General features: G+C 36.7%; 1 protein-coding gene and 1 long non-coding RNA gene across 2 annotated transcripts; one reads left to right on the top strand and one right to left on the bottom strand.

The window, feature by feature from the left end:
- Positions 1 to 611: 611 nt before the first annotated feature.
- On the top strand, positions 612 to 6,311 carry LOC143892505 (transcription factor PIF4-like). Its single transcript, XM_077397163.1, has 10 exons — positions 612 to 1,029; positions 2,262 to 2,367; positions 2,563 to 2,870; positions 3,284 to 3,774; positions 4,203 to 4,301; positions 4,384 to 4,449; positions 4,766 to 4,831; positions 4,926 to 5,219; positions 5,304 to 5,456; positions 5,907 to 6,311. The coding sequence occupies exons 2-9, from the start codon at positions 2,276 to 2,278 to the stop codon at positions 5,418 to 5,420; spliced, it is 1,533 nt and encodes a 510-aa protein (XP_077253278.1). The 5' UTR covers positions 612 to 1,029; positions 2,262 to 2,275; the 3' UTR covers positions 5,421 to 5,456; positions 5,907 to 6,311.
- A 1,965-nt stretch (positions 6,312 to 8,276) lies between these two features.
- On the bottom strand, positions 8,277 to 9,769 carry LOC143892606 (uncharacterized). Its single transcript, XR_013255557.1, has 2 exons — positions 9,483 to 9,769; positions 8,277 to 8,536 (listed from the first exon to the last, which is right to left on the bottom strand). It is a non-coding gene; the product is annotated as an uncharacterized LOC143892606 (long non-coding RNA).
- Positions 9,770 to 16,868: the final 7,099 nt, after the last annotated feature.

The following is a 16,868-nucleotide window of genomic DNA, read 5'->3' as shown; positions in this document are numbered from 1 at the left end:
GTAAAAATCTTGGTGTTTATCATGTGGCTTGTGTTCATCTTGTTTACTTTTCCATTTATTTATTCATGGTTGGATTGGATTTGCCATTTTCTCAACTAATTATCTTTTGCGAATAGCGTTTTTACTCTCAATTTTTTTATAGGAATTTTTTTTTTTTTTGATGTCGACACTCCTCTTTTATCATTCACTGTTTTTCTCCAAGTACAGGCATACAGGTTGTTATTGAACTTCGGGTACAACCCTTGATAATAACACATTGTATTCTCGGGACTTTATCTCTTGGTAGCGACTTGCTCGATGAAATAAAAGTCATAAGAAAAAGCATTAATTGGCTTGCCATCTCTCTCTCGCTCTCTCTCTCCCTCTTTATATCTCATTCTATTTTGAGTATTTTGTCTTTGTTTTTCCTAATCTGACTATTTGGGACTCCACTATTTGATCATCATCTTACCAATTTTTCCCGGACATCCTTTTTCATCCAAAAAGCACCATCCTTTACTTTTCCTACATATTTCCTTACAACCAAACACCTTCACATTTTCCCTAACTTCACTTGGATGCCCCCAACTTGATTTCCACATCAACCCCACACAGGACTTTGTCCAACTTGTAGGAAAACGACACCCAAGAAGAGAATGCAGTAAACTAGTAATCTCCATGAAAAATTATATTTCCCCACAAAGGATAATACACCCTATATTTGCCGACAAATTGGAGAGGCTGGGTATCGGATTTAGATTCTCTGTATCTGCCCTCAGATCTTCAATGCTCCCTCCTCTCTTCCCATTCCGAATCCAATACGAGAGAGAGAGAGAGAGAGAGAGAGAGAGAGAGAGAGAAGCATAGTTGTATAATATTAATGCAATGATAGAGGATGATATGTTGTCGGCCTCCAATTCTAACCATAGTTAAATCCTCAGAGTCAAATAGCAAACTAGCAAAGCTCTTTGGCTGTTACAAATAAAATCTCTGCATGTTTCTTTTTCTTATTTTCTTTCTCGAATCTAAGCAGAAAAGGCTTCTAATCAGGTGGGTTTCTTTTCTTTTCGACCTTAAGCTTTGTGTTTTTGTTTCTGATTGGAAATTATAATTGTTTAGGTGCTTCTAGTTTTTTTTTTTTTTCTTTCATTTATTGAATTTTCCAACTGGGTTTTTTTTTTCAAGTGAAAAATTGGGCTTCTTTTCAAGTAGAAAATTAGGAATTTCTGTGTGGGTTTATCTTTTTCAGGTGAATTGTGTTTTTCTATTCCTTCTTTCATTTCTCATTGGGTTTTTTTTTTTGGTTTTATTTTGAATGATTCTTCTGGGGTTGAGTTCTTTCTTCTGTTGTTGTTTTTGGGTTTATCTTTTTCAGGTGAATTGTGTTTTTCTATTCCTTCTTTGATTTCTCATTGGGAGTTTTCTTGGTTTTATTTTGAATCATTCTTCTGGGGTTGAGTTCTTTCTTCTGTTTTTTTTTTTTTTGGGTTTCTTTTTTTAATTGGAAATTCTGCTTTTTTTTTTTCCAGGAAAAAAGTCTACTTCTCCTTTTTCTCTTTGGTTTTTTGTGTGTATGGGTGTCTGTGTATCTTTGTCTTTCTGGTGTTCTGATTTAGATGGTCTATTTGGAAATTTTGCTTTTTCACTGGCAAGGCTTCTACCTTCTGTTCATTTTCCTGAAGTGGGTTTTTTTTTTGGAGGTGGGATTGTGGGGATTTAGTGAGTTATTTGAAAATCATACTACTTTGGTTGCTAAACTTTTGTCAATGTAGTTTTCCTTTTCTGATGGGTGTCTTGGATATTAAGCTTTTGGATCTATTGATATTCTATTTATCTTTTAGAATTTCTTTTTTTTTTACTGTTCTTCTTGCTTTATGAATTTTATTCCTGTTGTTAGGAATGTTGGAACTGATGCTTTCCATTTCTTTTCTTTTTATCTGGCATTTTTTATAGAATAATCTGAAGCTTTGGGATTCTTATTCCTCTCTCTCTCTCTCTCTCTCTCTCTCTCTCTCTCTCTCTGTGTGTGTGTGTTGTCTATGATTTTTTATTTGGAGAGAATAACAGTTTCCTGTTTCAAAATGGTCTAAAAATTGGTGCTGCTTCCATCTAAATCTTTCCCTTTTATTATGTACGTTATGGTGCTCTGATCTTTTACTGTATTCGTTAATGGGGGTTTGGGGCTTTTTCTTGTTAGTGATTTTGTAGAATATTTTTGGAGCTGTTGCTGATTTAAACTTGAATTCACTTTTCTTTTTCATTTTTTTCCCCATAAATTAAAGTTCTTCATCGAAAAATGAATCACTGCGTCTCCAATTGGAATATAGAGGATGAGTCCAGACCATTTCCTGATCTCCTTCCTTTTTCAAATCAGAGGAAATCCATGGGGTTAGTCTCTCTCTCTCTCTCTCTCTCTCTCTCTCTCTCTCTCTCTCTCTCTCTCTCTCTCTCTCTCTCTCTCTCAAGCTTTTCTTATTTTTAGGTTCATTTTTCTCTCTATATTTGTTCAAAAAGAAAAGAGGGACTTATATTTGCTTGGACTTGGTTAATTGTTTCATGATTTCATTGATCTTGATCTTACAGACACGACCAAGATCTCGTAGAGCTCTTATGGCAAAACGGGCATGTTGTTTTGAATAATCAAACGCATCGAAAACCAGTACTCACTTCTAATCAACTAAAGCAGCTAAATAAGCCAGAACAACCATCTAAAGGGGATGGGTCTTTTGGAAATTCAAGCAATTTGATTCAAGAAGACGAGACGGTGTCATGGCTCCAGTACCCACTTGAAGATACGCTAGGAAAGGAGTTTTGCTCAGACTTCTTCTTTGATATCTCGACTGTCGATTCAATTGGTGCTGATAAGCTGAACAAGGTGGTCACTCCTGAAGGTGAGACAAATGCAATATTTGAAGCCAATGGCTTTGACATGAGCAAGGTTTTAAATGTTGGTTTTGGGTTTGGTTTCGTTTGGTCTCAGTAAAATTTTGACAAAATTTATATTTTCTTAAAAATTTGCACCGAAATGTATAAAATTTCGGCTGAAATCTTTAACATTTCAGTAGAAATTTTGTAAATATGGGTGAAAAACGAAATTTCGGAACATGGCCGAATTTTTTTTATATTACCCAATTTCTGCCGAAATTTCAGGGAAATCATTTAAAATTCTGATTCAATGTACTTTCAGTGTCGGCCGGCTGAAATTTCGGATCTCTACCGAAATTCAAAACTATGGTCAGAGTGGTAAAATATCAGAAAATATCAGACCCTGTTCTTATATAGCACAATATTATTCTTATTGCAGAAAATGCTATGCCTCCTCCAAAATTGCAAGTTGCTGGTTCAGTTCCACAAGCTCCTAGTTTGGCTTTTGGCAGAATTAAGAATTTTTCTCATTTAACAAGACCAATCAAGGCTGGTTTGGGTTCATCAAATGAAACAGTTGAAGAAAAAGGATCAGGTAATCTAATCCAAGGAGAATCCGGGGAATCCTCAATGCTGACGAGAGGGTTGAGCCATTGTGGTAGCAATAAAGTTCAGAATGAGGTTGATTTAAGTCATGTTTCTACTAATGGTGTTGGTGCTACCGATATGTTTGGCGGAATGGTCAAGAAAGACATTCATAATATGTTATTCTCGAATGAGAGAAGCCAGACGGACACACTCGAGCCTACTGTCACTTCATCTTCTGGTGGATCTGGAAGTAGTATTAGAAGAATGCATAAACAAACGCCAAGGATCAAGAGCCACAAAAGGAAGGACAGAGATGCTGATGGATCTGATTGCCAGAGCGAGGTTTGCAACTTCTTTTCTATCTTCATATAATTTCCTTAATCATTAAGAAACATGTAGCACATTGCAGGATACACGATCCGGTCACGAACATCTGAAAGATAAATAGAACCTTCAACCATGGTTTAAAATTTCGGTTTCTATGTCGGTTTCGGCAGTGGCCGAAACTGAAATTTCGGCCGAAATTGGGTAATATAAAAAAAATTCGGCCATGTTCCGAAATTTTGAAATGTCAGCCGAAATCTGGGCTGACACCAAATACATGTACTTTCGGTTTCGGCCCTGGCCGAAATCCGAAATTCCAGCCGAAATTCTAAACCATGCCTTCCACTCATAAACAGTGACTTACTGATATTCTGCATCACCAAAAGAGGGGTCTAATTATGAATGTTTTGGGTTTTTATCTTGAGACAATACTCATATCCATGCAGGAGGCTGAATATGAATCAGTTGAGACAAAAAAGGCAGCTAAGAGACCTGCATCTGCTCGCAGAAGCCGTGCTGCTGAGGTCCACAATCTCTCAGAGAGGGTAGGTTCTGAGGAATAGGCATGTCATTTCTAGTATTGCAAATTGTAAACCATATTCTTACCTTTGCTATTTGCTAATGCAGAGGAGGAGGGATAGAATCAACGAAAAGATGAAGGCACTGCAAGAGCTTATACCTCACTGTAATAAGGTATCCCTTCCTCTTTTCTCCTTGGAAAATAAGAAACATCGTACGGGTTAGTCATGTTGAAATATTTGAATGCATCATCCCCCACACCCACCACACACACACACACGCACACACACAAAATACTTCAATATCTAAAGCATTTTTGTATATCAATGGCATGTTGGCAACTGATAGTGTGAAAGTAAGCTAATAAGTCCAGATGAATACAATCTCCCATTTGCCACCAATTCTATATTTCTTCTTATCTTGCTCTCAACAGCCAAGAAGATACATTTTTTAATATTATTTGACTACTAATATAGTTCTAACTGTTCAGTCAGACAAATCATCGATGCTGGATGAGGCGATCGAGTACCTAAAATCACTTCAATTACAAGTTCAGGTCCAAGAAATGCTAAGTTCATAACCACATTTGTAGTCAGATTCAGGACATTTTATGACCAGTTGTGTCACGATATTTTTTTTTCATGTCATAGATAATGTGGATGAGGAATGGCATGGCACCAATGATGTATCCAGGCGTCCAGCATTATATTTCACACATGTGCATGGGAATGGGTCAGGTGCCTTCAATTCATGGTCATGTACAGTTACCAAGAGTCCCACTAGTCGATGGATCTATTGCCTCAGCTCCTGTGCCGAACCGGCCACAACTATGCCCCTCCCCAGTCCTAAATCCGATTAATTTTCAAAATCAGATGCAAAATGCCAATTTTACTGAACCGTTTGCACGTTATGTTGGCTTCCATCCCATGCAAATGGCTCCTCAGGTTCTGGTTGTCATCTTCTGTTAGCTAGGGTTTTTTTTCTTTTTTGGAGAAAACTTCCTGATTGTTGTGTTGATTATCTTGTAGGCGATGAATTTATTCCCTTATGGTTCTCAGCGGATGGCACCACCTAGTAGTTGCAGTGGACCTTGCAATGGAGTTCCATCGGATAATACTCAAAATGGCAATTTGGGTGAGACCTAGCCAGAATTGGCTTAGTGCAGCAATGCCAAAGAAGTGGTCCGTTCTTCCATATAGTTTCGATAATTATTTTAAATCAGGAATTCCTATGGATTTTAGAGACCAAACATGTTGGAAAGGACTTATATTTTATATGGTCTTTTACTGCCAAAGATAAATGTTTTTATTCATGGGAACTATGGTTTCTGTGGATTTATCTGTGACGGATATGATACCTGTTTCTAGGAAAAAAAAAGTAACATCCTTGGCTTTTAGGAAAGAAATAGAAGAAAAAGATAAACATAAACAAAGAAAAGAAAACACTGATTTTTGCTCCAAATTTAAAAAGTTTCTTGCCTTATGCAATGCCAGATGTTTCATGAGAAATTCATGGATGTTTTCTTGTTAGGAGTATTGGTAGTATTGGTCATTTTTTATTGAGTAGTATCATTATTCGGATACGTTCTTCAAATTCTAGAGTAATGAAATTCTCTTTTCTAACACTTACAGGTAACACAAGATAAGTTGTCCTTGTGAGATTGTTCTGCCAACCCTCAGCTAATTGAAGCACAGATTTTTGTTGGAACTTTGAAATCATGGCTTCCACTATAGATCGCAGCTTCTATTCCTATCAAAATATTTGAGACAGCTCACTGCTACGTTGCCACCTTCCACCACTGGTCAAATATTCATGCTAGAGCTGAGGCGAACTTGCTATATGTACATACCGACAGAACAGCATCCTCGCAATTATATTAAAGATTTCAATTGGGTTTAACATTTGAGTTGGAACCATAATGTTGTTGAACAGCCCATTGTCGTATTTTTTATTAGAGGTTCTTGCTGAATTTAGCAACTGTAAAATATTGTAGCTGTTTCTAAAATATATGAACAATGGTTTTTTCATGATTCTCACTTTCTTTTGCATCCTACTCTTGTGGTGTGCTTGTTACATGAGTGATTTCTTTCTTTTTGGTATGTTAGTTGAAAGCTGTCTATTTGCAGATTTACTGGTAATGTAGTTGAGCTGTGGCACTTGGTTATTGTATTGGTCATTTGTTTGATTCTTCGCCAATCTAATGACACGATAGTTTCTTTCACCAGTTTGGAAACTTTTGGTCTCTCAGAATTATAGTTTATCTGAGAGACCAATTAATGAACGGGTTAGAAAACAGCTTTGACATCCTAACTTCTCAAAACAACCTAAATATACCACTTAATACTCTTGTAGGAGAACATCAAATTTTATTCTCTTTTCAATTCTTGTGTTGTATGCATTGCCTTTGACACAGACTGACTCTGCAGTTAGAGAAAATTGAGGATTTTATTTTATACATGTATTTTGCATTTTTGTCATTTTTCAGATTTTATATATTGGTTAGATTTCAGACTTGAGTGTGTATTAAATCTGTCTGTGTTTTACTGTGATCATACTATTTTCTCTTCTTATTTTTAGTGATCTCTCTGTAAATGAGCATTGGTCCATCACATTCAAATAAAGTTTCTGAACTACCAGATGCTTTGTTTTCATTCATGGGACTTCAGGAACAGACATGGCTCATGGGACTCATTAATCTTTTGATTTTTTTAACTAAAACTCTTCTTTGAAACCCATGACTCACCATGAACACGGAGATGCTTAGACATTTATTAGAAGATAAGAAACCGTGGGTTCCACCAGATTTCTCCATATTCATCACTACAAGTGTCTCTAACATCTGTACATTAATGGACAAAAACATCACAATCATTATAATACAAATTTTATCACTTTGTTGCTACATAATTATTTTCTTTTGATTTGGTCTTAAAATAATATCCTTTATAATCTATTAGAATTTCCTTGTTGGTCTGTCTAGCATTCTAAGTAGCCAGGAGAAAACAGAACATACCCCTTTCTAATTAATCAGTGGTCTCATGGAGGAATAGCTTTTTTAGCCATTTCTTGATAATTCAAGGTTGTATTTTTCATCATACAACTAAGATTCCTTGTCCCCACTTTACTTGGACCTGATCTCACCCTGTTGATTTTTTTTTTCATTTTTTATTCATTGTGATGTAGAATTTCTGCATGACTGTTGGTTATGATTCAAAATTATTGGGGCTGAGCAGGTTTTGATGTTTACAGGCAGGTGAGGGAGCACCAAGTATATATATAGAGAGACCCCACTGAAAATCTAACCATGGGAAATGATAACATTCTTTATAGGGACCAGTCATACATGTTGTAGACAGCTTTCTTTTTAATTTTCTTTTCTATTGATGTTGGAAGCTAGAAAAAGATTGATGTCAGAGCTGGGACCATTCCAAAATGGCTACTGTTCACACCAGATTTTTCATAGTTCTTGTCCATCCATATTTTCTATACTGAATTCTTTGTCATCAGCTGAAATAAATAAATGGGCTGAGTTGAAAAATGAAACATGGACTTTGTTTGATGTTCTTCTTTTCCCTAATCTTAGCATATTAATCATAAGCAATCAATTGTGGCGACCGGTTTTCGTGACTAATCATGTGTTTGACAATTACCATCTGAATATTCAAATCCTGAATTCTTATGTTATTAAAAGAAGATTTAGATTTGAAAGTGTCTATTTAACTCTAATCAGATTTTAATATAGACTTAGGTTGGTAGAAATATCTAACTTCTCATGACGATTATTGTCCCTTTTCAGGTCTATATTTCATATTTTAAATTTGCATAAGTATATTTAACTGGGAGGATTATTTAAAAATTCAATTTGCCTTTACAGATAACCAATCTTGTGGATAATCAATACTTGCCGCCAAATATTTAATTTAGTCAAGTGAAAAATGAAATCCCTCCTTTCATTATTAATCATCGTCGAGAAATGAGATTAAGCTATAAATCAAATCAAATAAGATGAAAAATGAAATCACTTATACATTATTTTGAGATTTTTACAAGCTACAGCAAGACAGACAAGGATCTGAAGTTAATTAATACACTTGTTATTCATTAATCAAATACAAAATTCTCAGTTGGGGCTGGGCTGCTCTGGGACCTCAACCCTCGTTCCAGAAATAGAGAAAAGGTCATCCTCTGCATAAGCATCAAGGGTCTGAATTTTCTCATGCATGGTATCACACAGCTCATCATGGCTGACCTGCCCAAGTAGCTAGGGAAAAAACCATAACAATAATCAATAGTAATTATGTACAATTGTTAGTACTCCAAATTAAACAATTCATATTAACATATTGTAAATCCGTTGTCCAAAAAAATGATATCTCATTGGCTGATTATTAAACTATCAGCAGTTCTACATATAGGCTTTGTTTCTTTCGACGTGAAATGGGTATAAAGCAAATTTCATGCCCATTTTAAGTAGAAAAATGGTAATACAATTTTTTTAACTCCCATTTTGCATCAAAATAAACATGAAAATGTTATGAACCCGAATTAGTTGCAACACCATTGACCTTCTTAGAGGGAATTGACCCTTCCCTCGAAACAGGCCGAGAGGCTTATCTTCCCTCTAAGAAGATCAATCACACTGCATCCTTCTTAAGAAGATGGATCACACTGCAAAACCAATTCAGGCTTCGAAATGTGATTGATCTTCTTAGAGGGAAGATAAGCCTCTCGACCCATTTCGAGGGGAGGGTCAATTCTCCTTTGTGCAGAAAAACACAATTTCAGGGATAAAATTCTTCATTGATTTAAGAAAGGCTACGCACATGTTATTTATAGAAAACCACTAATTTAGATAACCCGTATCTCTAAGACTCTAACTTATACTAAACAATTAGAGAGCAAAATCTAAAAATAACAAATATCTAAACTAATTTATTTCACCCCAAGCGGGAGTTTAACATAAACGAATGCTTGATGCAGGATGATTTACGACGATCACAGTAATTAAAATGATCTTTGGATACGCAATCCCCAAAACATTAGTGACACCCAAAACTATAGATAATTTATAGCCAACACCTCAAATACTACACAAAATTAGACAGAATGATGATGATTTTGGTTGATAAAAGCCATGATAGATCTCTTAATCAAAACCCTAATGAGAATTAAGGAAAAAAGCTAAGTTACATATGATTCAAAAATACCTCTGCTGGATCTTGTGGGTGGTTTTGGGCACCTTTCCCTGTTTCAGGTACTGTTGGAGCTGTCTTTCTATCTGACATTTTTGCTTTTGTGTTTTTAAAGGATAAAGGATAATGGATGATGATGATATGAATAGAATAACGAAAAAGGTAGAAGAAAAAGAAGCAAAAGGCACTGAAAAAGAAAAAAAAGGAAGGTGGGAGTCAGCAGTGTAGCCGGAAAATTGGTGTGGACTTTACACATGTCCACCTAAGGAGAGGTTGTCGTAGGGGTTGAACCCGGGTTTTAAGAGCCGTTGAAGTTTGAAAACTTATTAAAGGCCTGATTTAAGCTATAAGCCTATAAATAGGTCTTAAAATTAGTCAAACTCAATATTTTTATACATCTATTAATCAATACTAAACGGGTGAAAACAAATTTCAGCTCATTTTTTTATTTTTTTTATCAAGGAAAGCTAAACTCACGGGTGGCCTTGCAAAAATGGGATGAAAGCACCGTGAATTATGATGGGTTCAAGTCAAAGAGTATTAAATGCGCGATCGTGACTTGTATCCAATGAGGGATGCCCTTTCAGCTCATTTTTGCAAGGGTACCCTTGAGTTTAGCATACCTCTTTTTATCAACTCTCAAAGCAGGGGTGCATCATGGGTTAACCTGAACCCGACGGGTTCTACCCGTTTTTGGCTCAAGTTGGGTTGGGGTAGGTTTGGGTTGAGAAAAGCCTTACCCGATTTATTTTCAGGTTCGGCTAGGGGTCAACCTTACTTGACCCGAACCCAAACGTGATTTTCAAAACCTAGGCTTATGATTTTTTTATTGTATTTGCAAACCGACCCCAACTAGTTTGGGACCAAGGCTTTGTTGAGTTGAGTTTTTGTTTTTTGCCTAACCTAATCTGGCCTGATTTGGAAGGTTGAGTTAGATGGGTTGGGATCATAGTTCGCAAAACTCTGTTTTAAACGGCATTTTTTTTTTCTTCAAAAAAACATTGTTTTATTTGTTTGCCATTTAAAACTTTTACCATGTAAAAAACTCTCGTTTTTTTTAAGAAAACGTTTTGCATGTATTAAACGCATTTTTTGGCCAACTTTTGAATTTTACCCTCACTACATTTTGTAAAATACAAAATTTTAAATGCATTTTTTGGTGTTTTTCATTTATATACAACATTTTTTTTAACCAATACCGAATTAAACTCGAATTTTTCCTGTCCCGTTGTTTTTCCGTATCACGTTTTGCTAACTATGGTAGGGATAGGGTTAAGAGATTTAGAGGTGGGGTTAAGTTAGGGTTGACCCTTATCGACCTTGAGGCTCAGGTTGGGCCATTTTAGGGTTGAGGTAATGCTACATTGGGTTGGGCTAGGGTTGGTCTCAACCCGGCACGAGTTGCACCTCTAATTTCAGGATATAGAATTATTTCTGTTGGATTGTGTCATCTCAATAATTACATGTGGGTATGTTGATCTGGACTCTTTGATCTTTAGATGTTATAGGGATCGAAATTCAGACGGATTAGACAAACCTAACTGTGTTGCCAAAGGAGTTAAACTTGTTTAGCTGGTGTAGGCTTTTATAGCAAGTGGATGGATGGTAATGAGTAGATTTCTATCCTGTCACCCATATAGCAAAGTTTCCTCTTTGTGCCCTTGTACTTGTATATCTTAATCTCTTTTGGGTTTAGCAAGTGGAGCTTGGTCCATTAACAGGTGGCCCACTTACCCTTTTGTATCCACTGTATATATGTAATTGTTTTTTTTTTTTTTTTTTGGGTTTTACAAAAGAAGTCTCCAACTTTGACTTATTTGCAAAATCAGTCGTTTGACAATTTACAAATATTTTCACTGCACTTGAGTGAATTTTGGAATTCAATTATCCAATCAATTTGTAACTGGTTATTTACATTGGGGCCACTCTATTTTTCTTCCTTTTTTTAAAAAAAACGCCTACCTTATCGACCGACACCATATAACTCATATTTATTAGAAAATTCATTGGGCCCTCCCTGTTCGAAGATTCAAACCGTTCATTTGTTGGGTCCAATATAAATAGTCATTGCCAATAAAATTTCCATAGAATGAACCCAACCCTCCGACTCATAGACGAACAGCGCTATGCATAAACTTGTATAGATCAGAGAGTGACTTGGGATCATCTTATGGAGATGATTTTTGGGGAAATTCCTACACACATTGTGGCTCGACAAATGAACAGTTTCGAACTTTGAATAAGGAGTGCCTAATGAATTTTCTAATAAATACGTGTTATTTGGTAGGTGCACGCTTTTTTCTTTTTCTAAAAGTAGGGCAGCCCCATCTTGTTTAACTGCCTAAACCATTCAGTTGTTGGGCCCAATGCAACTAAGCCGTACTCCGGAAATCATCTCCATATGATGATCTAACCTTAAGATATATATATATGTAGAGATTTCAATATCGTGTAGTTTGTCTACGTGTAGAAGGTTAAGATCATCATATGGAGATGATTTTTGGGCACAATCTTTCCGATGGGGCCCAACGACTGAATGGTTTTGATCTTTGAACAAGGTGAGCTCTAATGCATTAAAAAAAAAACACGTAAAATTGAAATGATTCCTCAGGACCCACCAACGTACGGACACCTTATAATGCGTATTTGTTTGAAAATTCATTGGGCCTACCTTGTTTGAAGATCCAAACAGTAAATTTGTTGAGCTCTAATGTAAATAGGCCTTTTTCCAAAAATCATCTCCATAGCATGATCCTAACTCTCCAAATATGTCAAAACCGTAAAAGAAAACATTAAGATTATCGTTTTACACTTTAAATGGCTCAGGTCCTATTATTTTCAATCATAATAGTCCAAGGAGGATAACAAGGAAGTATCAGAGTCGGATTCGGCCATGAAAAGTGCAAAATTTACATTGTTTTGTTTCTCTCCGTGTTTCTAACAATGACTATAAAACCAGTTGTCACCTGGGATCGATGTTCAGAACAAGCAATTAGACAGTGATCCTTCCCACCCAATAGCAGGGAGATCAAACGTTTGGATCGCTAACAAAAAGCATCATTAGTTCAAATATAAATAAAAAAAATTAGGGCCCGTTTGGATACCTCATATTTTGTATTTGGATTTGGAATTGAGTTTTGAATACAAAATGAGTAGATCCGGCAGCTCATGTTGAGGGAGACAAAGAGGGGAGGGGGTACTTCCTACTTGAGGGGAGAGGTTGAGGAGCAAAGAGGGTGAAGGAAACTGGATCCGTGGATTTCCAATTACTTATTTCCACAGCATATTTGGAAATCTGATTTTTTTCACTGTCAGTTACTGATTTGGAAATCCAATGATTTGATCCGGATCCAAATCACAACGCAAAAAGGGCTGCAAATGTGAGAAATCCAAATCAAAATCTTCTTGGCATCCAAAAGGGCCCTTAAGGTAATTGGGCCGAGACAATAACCAAATAGTTCAGAAGGGATCTTTTTGCCTGACCCAATCGGGATGTCTAATGGTTCCACATATGTGACACGTGCGGGTTTTTGTAATGTGCATTTTTGGTTACTTCAGGCTGGGGAAAATGAACCCGGCGTGACTTCGGGTTGGGGTCTCCGGCAACCTTACCCGAAGAAAATCCGACTTTCTTTTCATTTTAACTGTACTTTTTATAGGTTTTGATGCAATTTTGTTATAGTTTGTATTAATAAATTTAAAACTCTAAAAACATACATCTACCTTCTCCATTTGATCCCTTCTCCTTTAACCATCTCCACACCTCTAACAAGATAGAACGGAATTAAAATGAAAAGAAACAAGCAATGATCACAGGTCAAGGGTCAGGTAGGTTTTCTTATATCATTTTTGCCTTTTCTCTTATATATGCATCATGGATTTGTTAAGGTTCTGGTTTTGGATTTGTTATTTTTTCTTCTACGCATCTTCTATTTCCTCTTCCATGGAATGTGTTTTTACTAGTCCTGTCAAGGATTTTATTCTCTCTTCGATTAGGGTCATGTCTTGAATTCTCTGTTGGTTGAATAATGTGCATTTAAGTAATTAGGTTGGGTTCAAGTTGGGAAAATCACATGCATGTTGGGTCGGATTGGCAATGGTCGGGTTGAGAGTCGTGTTGGGTCAGGTTAGGGTTGGGCAATTGCTACTTTGGGTCGGGTTTGGGCTGGCCACAACCCGACCCAAACCAACTCGAGTTGCACCCCTAGACCCATCCCATTAAAACAGAAGTTTAAACGGTGTACCCCACCTGATTGATGGATTTGAGTGGAGATGGTGGGCCTACTTATGCATGTAAAATAGTAGGCCCCACCATATGCATGGGTTTGGGTAGAAATGGTTGGTTAACTTATCAAAACAAGAGGTATAAAAATGGTGGGCACTACCCGTACTAGCATGGGTTTACAAAGATGGGCCTCACCTTTATCAAAAACATGTGTTGTAAAATGATGGGCCCCACACATGCTATACATGAGGTCTAAAAAAATCCATCATAGAAAAAATCCACTAAATTCCATGGAAAATGTTTTCTACTAAAAAGTTCCTATGGGTGATATTTGACATTTGTTAGTTCATATAGGTCAAGCTATACAAGGGGGGTCAACTTGCTTGACAACCAGTTCATTGAACATGAAATCAAGTAGCACAAGCCAGTATTTCAAAATGCAGCTAAAGCAAATCCCAGTTGACTCGGTGCGGCGCAGTTTTGTACTTGGTTGATGCGGTTGAGTACTCGAGAGAGTCAAAGGAGTTTTGACAGCCTTTATAGGGCAAATTGCAGACTCGGACAAGAATGCATCCATGGCAAAAAGGAGTTGACTCGGGGGAGTCAAGGATGATGTGGGGGAGTTTTGAAACTATGCAAGAAACCTTGTTGCTATGTTTGGTTGCTTGTGGTGGCTCGGAGAGTAGTGAAATAGGAAGTCAAAGGGAGGAGATAAGCATTTTGATTTGCCTTGAATTAACTCGGAAAATTGTACAGTAGTGCTTGGTTGCGTGGCATATTCGCCGAGAGTAGGAGAAAAAGTAGGGGGTGTCATTACCAATATAGGGAGAGAGGAAAGAGAGGGAAGAGAGAGAAAGAGAGAGCATCATTCTCTAGAAAATTCAATCATAATTCTTTGCTTTCCGAAGAAGGGGATAAGAAAAAGAAAGGTAATTATTACATGAGAGACATCCAAGGGAGTCAAAGGGAGCCCAATGCATTTTGGCAACCAAACGTGGAATGGCATGCCAAATCCAAACCAAATTCGGACGGCTGTCGTGCTTTTGTGCAACCAAACGAAACATTTACTATTTTTTGTAAGAGGAATGATAACTCATTTGTGAACTTGCAAAAAATGGTTTAAGGGCGCCCCCATTGATCAAAATCCATTTACGACAATTATGATTGTGATTTTCTGTGCCACCCTAAATGGGTTTTGACCAATGGGGGCGCCCTTTCGGTTTAGTATTCCTCCTTTTATCAAAGCTAAAGAAATGATAGCAACAACAAACCTATTGGACTATATGATTTATGGATGCCTCTTTTTAGGGAAGTATTATGAGCTCCATTCACATTTGTAAACGTGGCGTGGAGGGGTGATAAGGGAGTGTGGGTGATGAAGGCATCCACATTCTTGAGAAAGGGGGTAGGATTCGCCTTTGATTGTTGGCTTCGCCAAAAGTTTCCACGAAAAAAAGTAGGAAGATAGACCTTTTAGAACGTGCATGAATAAGTGGATATTGAAAGGAGGCTCACCCACGAGAGAGAGAGAGAGAGAGAGAGAGAGAGAGAGAGAGAGAGATCAGTTTATTATTGTTCCTGGAAAAGACTTTTAAAAATTGAAATTAAGTGTAATTCCTTCTTTTTGGAAGCTATTAGACTTGTCCTTGTTTGTTAAGATAAAGTGCTTGTTTGTGACAGATCTTGTCCTGAAAAGTTGTGAGACAAGCAATGGATAACTCATATACAGGAATAGATCTTATTCAACCTATCATTGAATGGGATTTGCTATGCAATTTTGCAAAAAGCCATTTCGCAGCTTACTTTTTTCAGGTGAGAACTTCCACCTATGAATTAATGAATAGGACAAAATCTGTTGCTCGTGGCTGTTCTCTCCACCAAATTGCCTAGCAAATCCCTCATTCAATAAAACAACCTCAAATAATAGGGTTTGAGATGGTATAATTTTGCAGAGTCTATAGTGATTTAGACTTTCGATCTAAGGGGAATTGATTTATGCACAATGTGTACATTGTAATTGCTTATACCCGGTTCGTTTGGGATTATGACAACCGATTGTGACCCTTCCATCTGATTATTGGACTCAAAATTACACTGGGACTTCGGTCGCCACAATCACAAACGAACCGGGTTTTAGTTGTTCCGGGCTCAACAGAGACCATGACCATGCATTTGCTAAAGATTTGTTGAATTTCCCCCCTTTTGATAACAACCCCTACTATATGCTATCATTTTTTTTATAGTGACATAGACCTAATTTATGCTGCTTGTTTTGATAACGACAATCACTTTAAAAACTCATCTTGATGATAGTGCCTGCGCTCCATTCTACTTTACTTTTCTGTCTCTTTTGAGAACCAACCATCCCAACTTCTACCCAACTTTTTTCTCACTTCACTTTCACTTCATGTGGGGGGCATTTCATCACTTCACGGTTCAAGAAAAACAACCAACCCCAACTTCTAGTCAACTTCTTTTCCACTTCACCTTCACTTCATGTGGGCCCTATTTCATCACTTCACTTCACTTCACGTCCAAGGAAAACAACCAAATTGCACTCTAGGATCCATTAGGTTAAAATCCATGAGGTGAAAGAAGAAAGGGAAAAAGAAAGAGAAAGTGGGTTTCATTGCATGCATACTACATACTTCACATGAACTCATAACTTTACATGAATTCTATATTATAATGCGAATTTGTGTAATGTTGGTGAATTCTAAAAATTAAATAGAATTTTTAGTTTTTTTTTTATATTTTGTTATTTTCAAAATTTTAAGTGCACATAAACACTTTATGTGAATTCACAACATGACATGAATTCTACAACATTACTACATGATTCATGTGTTCTTGATGAATTCAGAACTTTAAGTGAGATCTAAAAACAATGATAAAAGTAGAAAATTAGAATAATAGAAAAATCCAAAAAATACTAAAAATACCACCTTTATGATGTAAAATAACCAAAATACTATATCTTATGAAAAAGGGGAGTGATAAATCGACTCCCCATGTGTCTTTCTCTCCCCTCTGGGTTAGAGAGAGAAAGAGGAGAGAGATAGACACATGGGGAGTTGATTTATCATTTTGGGGGGTCGATTTATCACTGCCCAAAATATCATCAGATAAGGCATTTTGGTATTATTTTATAAGATAAGAGTATTTTGGTTGTTTTC

The sequence above is a fragment of the Tasmannia lanceolata genome, unplaced genomic scaffold (genome assembly GCF_043159265.1).
Source record: "Tasmannia lanceolata isolate RefF3 unplaced genomic scaffold, GAP_Taslan_0.1 ptg000015l, whole genome shotgun sequence".
Lineage (NCBI taxonomy): Eukaryota > Viridiplantae > Streptophyta > Magnoliopsida > Canellales > Winteraceae > Tasmannia > Tasmannia lanceolata.
The sequence above is the reverse complement of the archived record's forward strand: the minus strand, read 5'-3'. Positions and strand labels throughout refer to the sequence as shown.

Excerpts from the sequence above, each read along its gene's own strand:
- LOC143892505 (XM_077397163.1), top strand. The coding sequence starts at position 2,276 with ATGAATCACTGCGTCTCCAATTGGAATATAGAGGATGAGTCCAGACCA. Across the intron at positions 2,871-3,283 it reads CAAGGTGGTCACTCCTGAAG|AAAATGCTATGCCTCCTCCA; the intron begins GTGAGACAAATG and ends TTCTTATTGCAG. Across the intron at positions 4,450-4,765 it reads TTATACCTCACTGTAATAAG|TCAGACAAATCATCGATGCT; the intron begins GTATCCCTTCCT and ends CTAACTGTTCAG.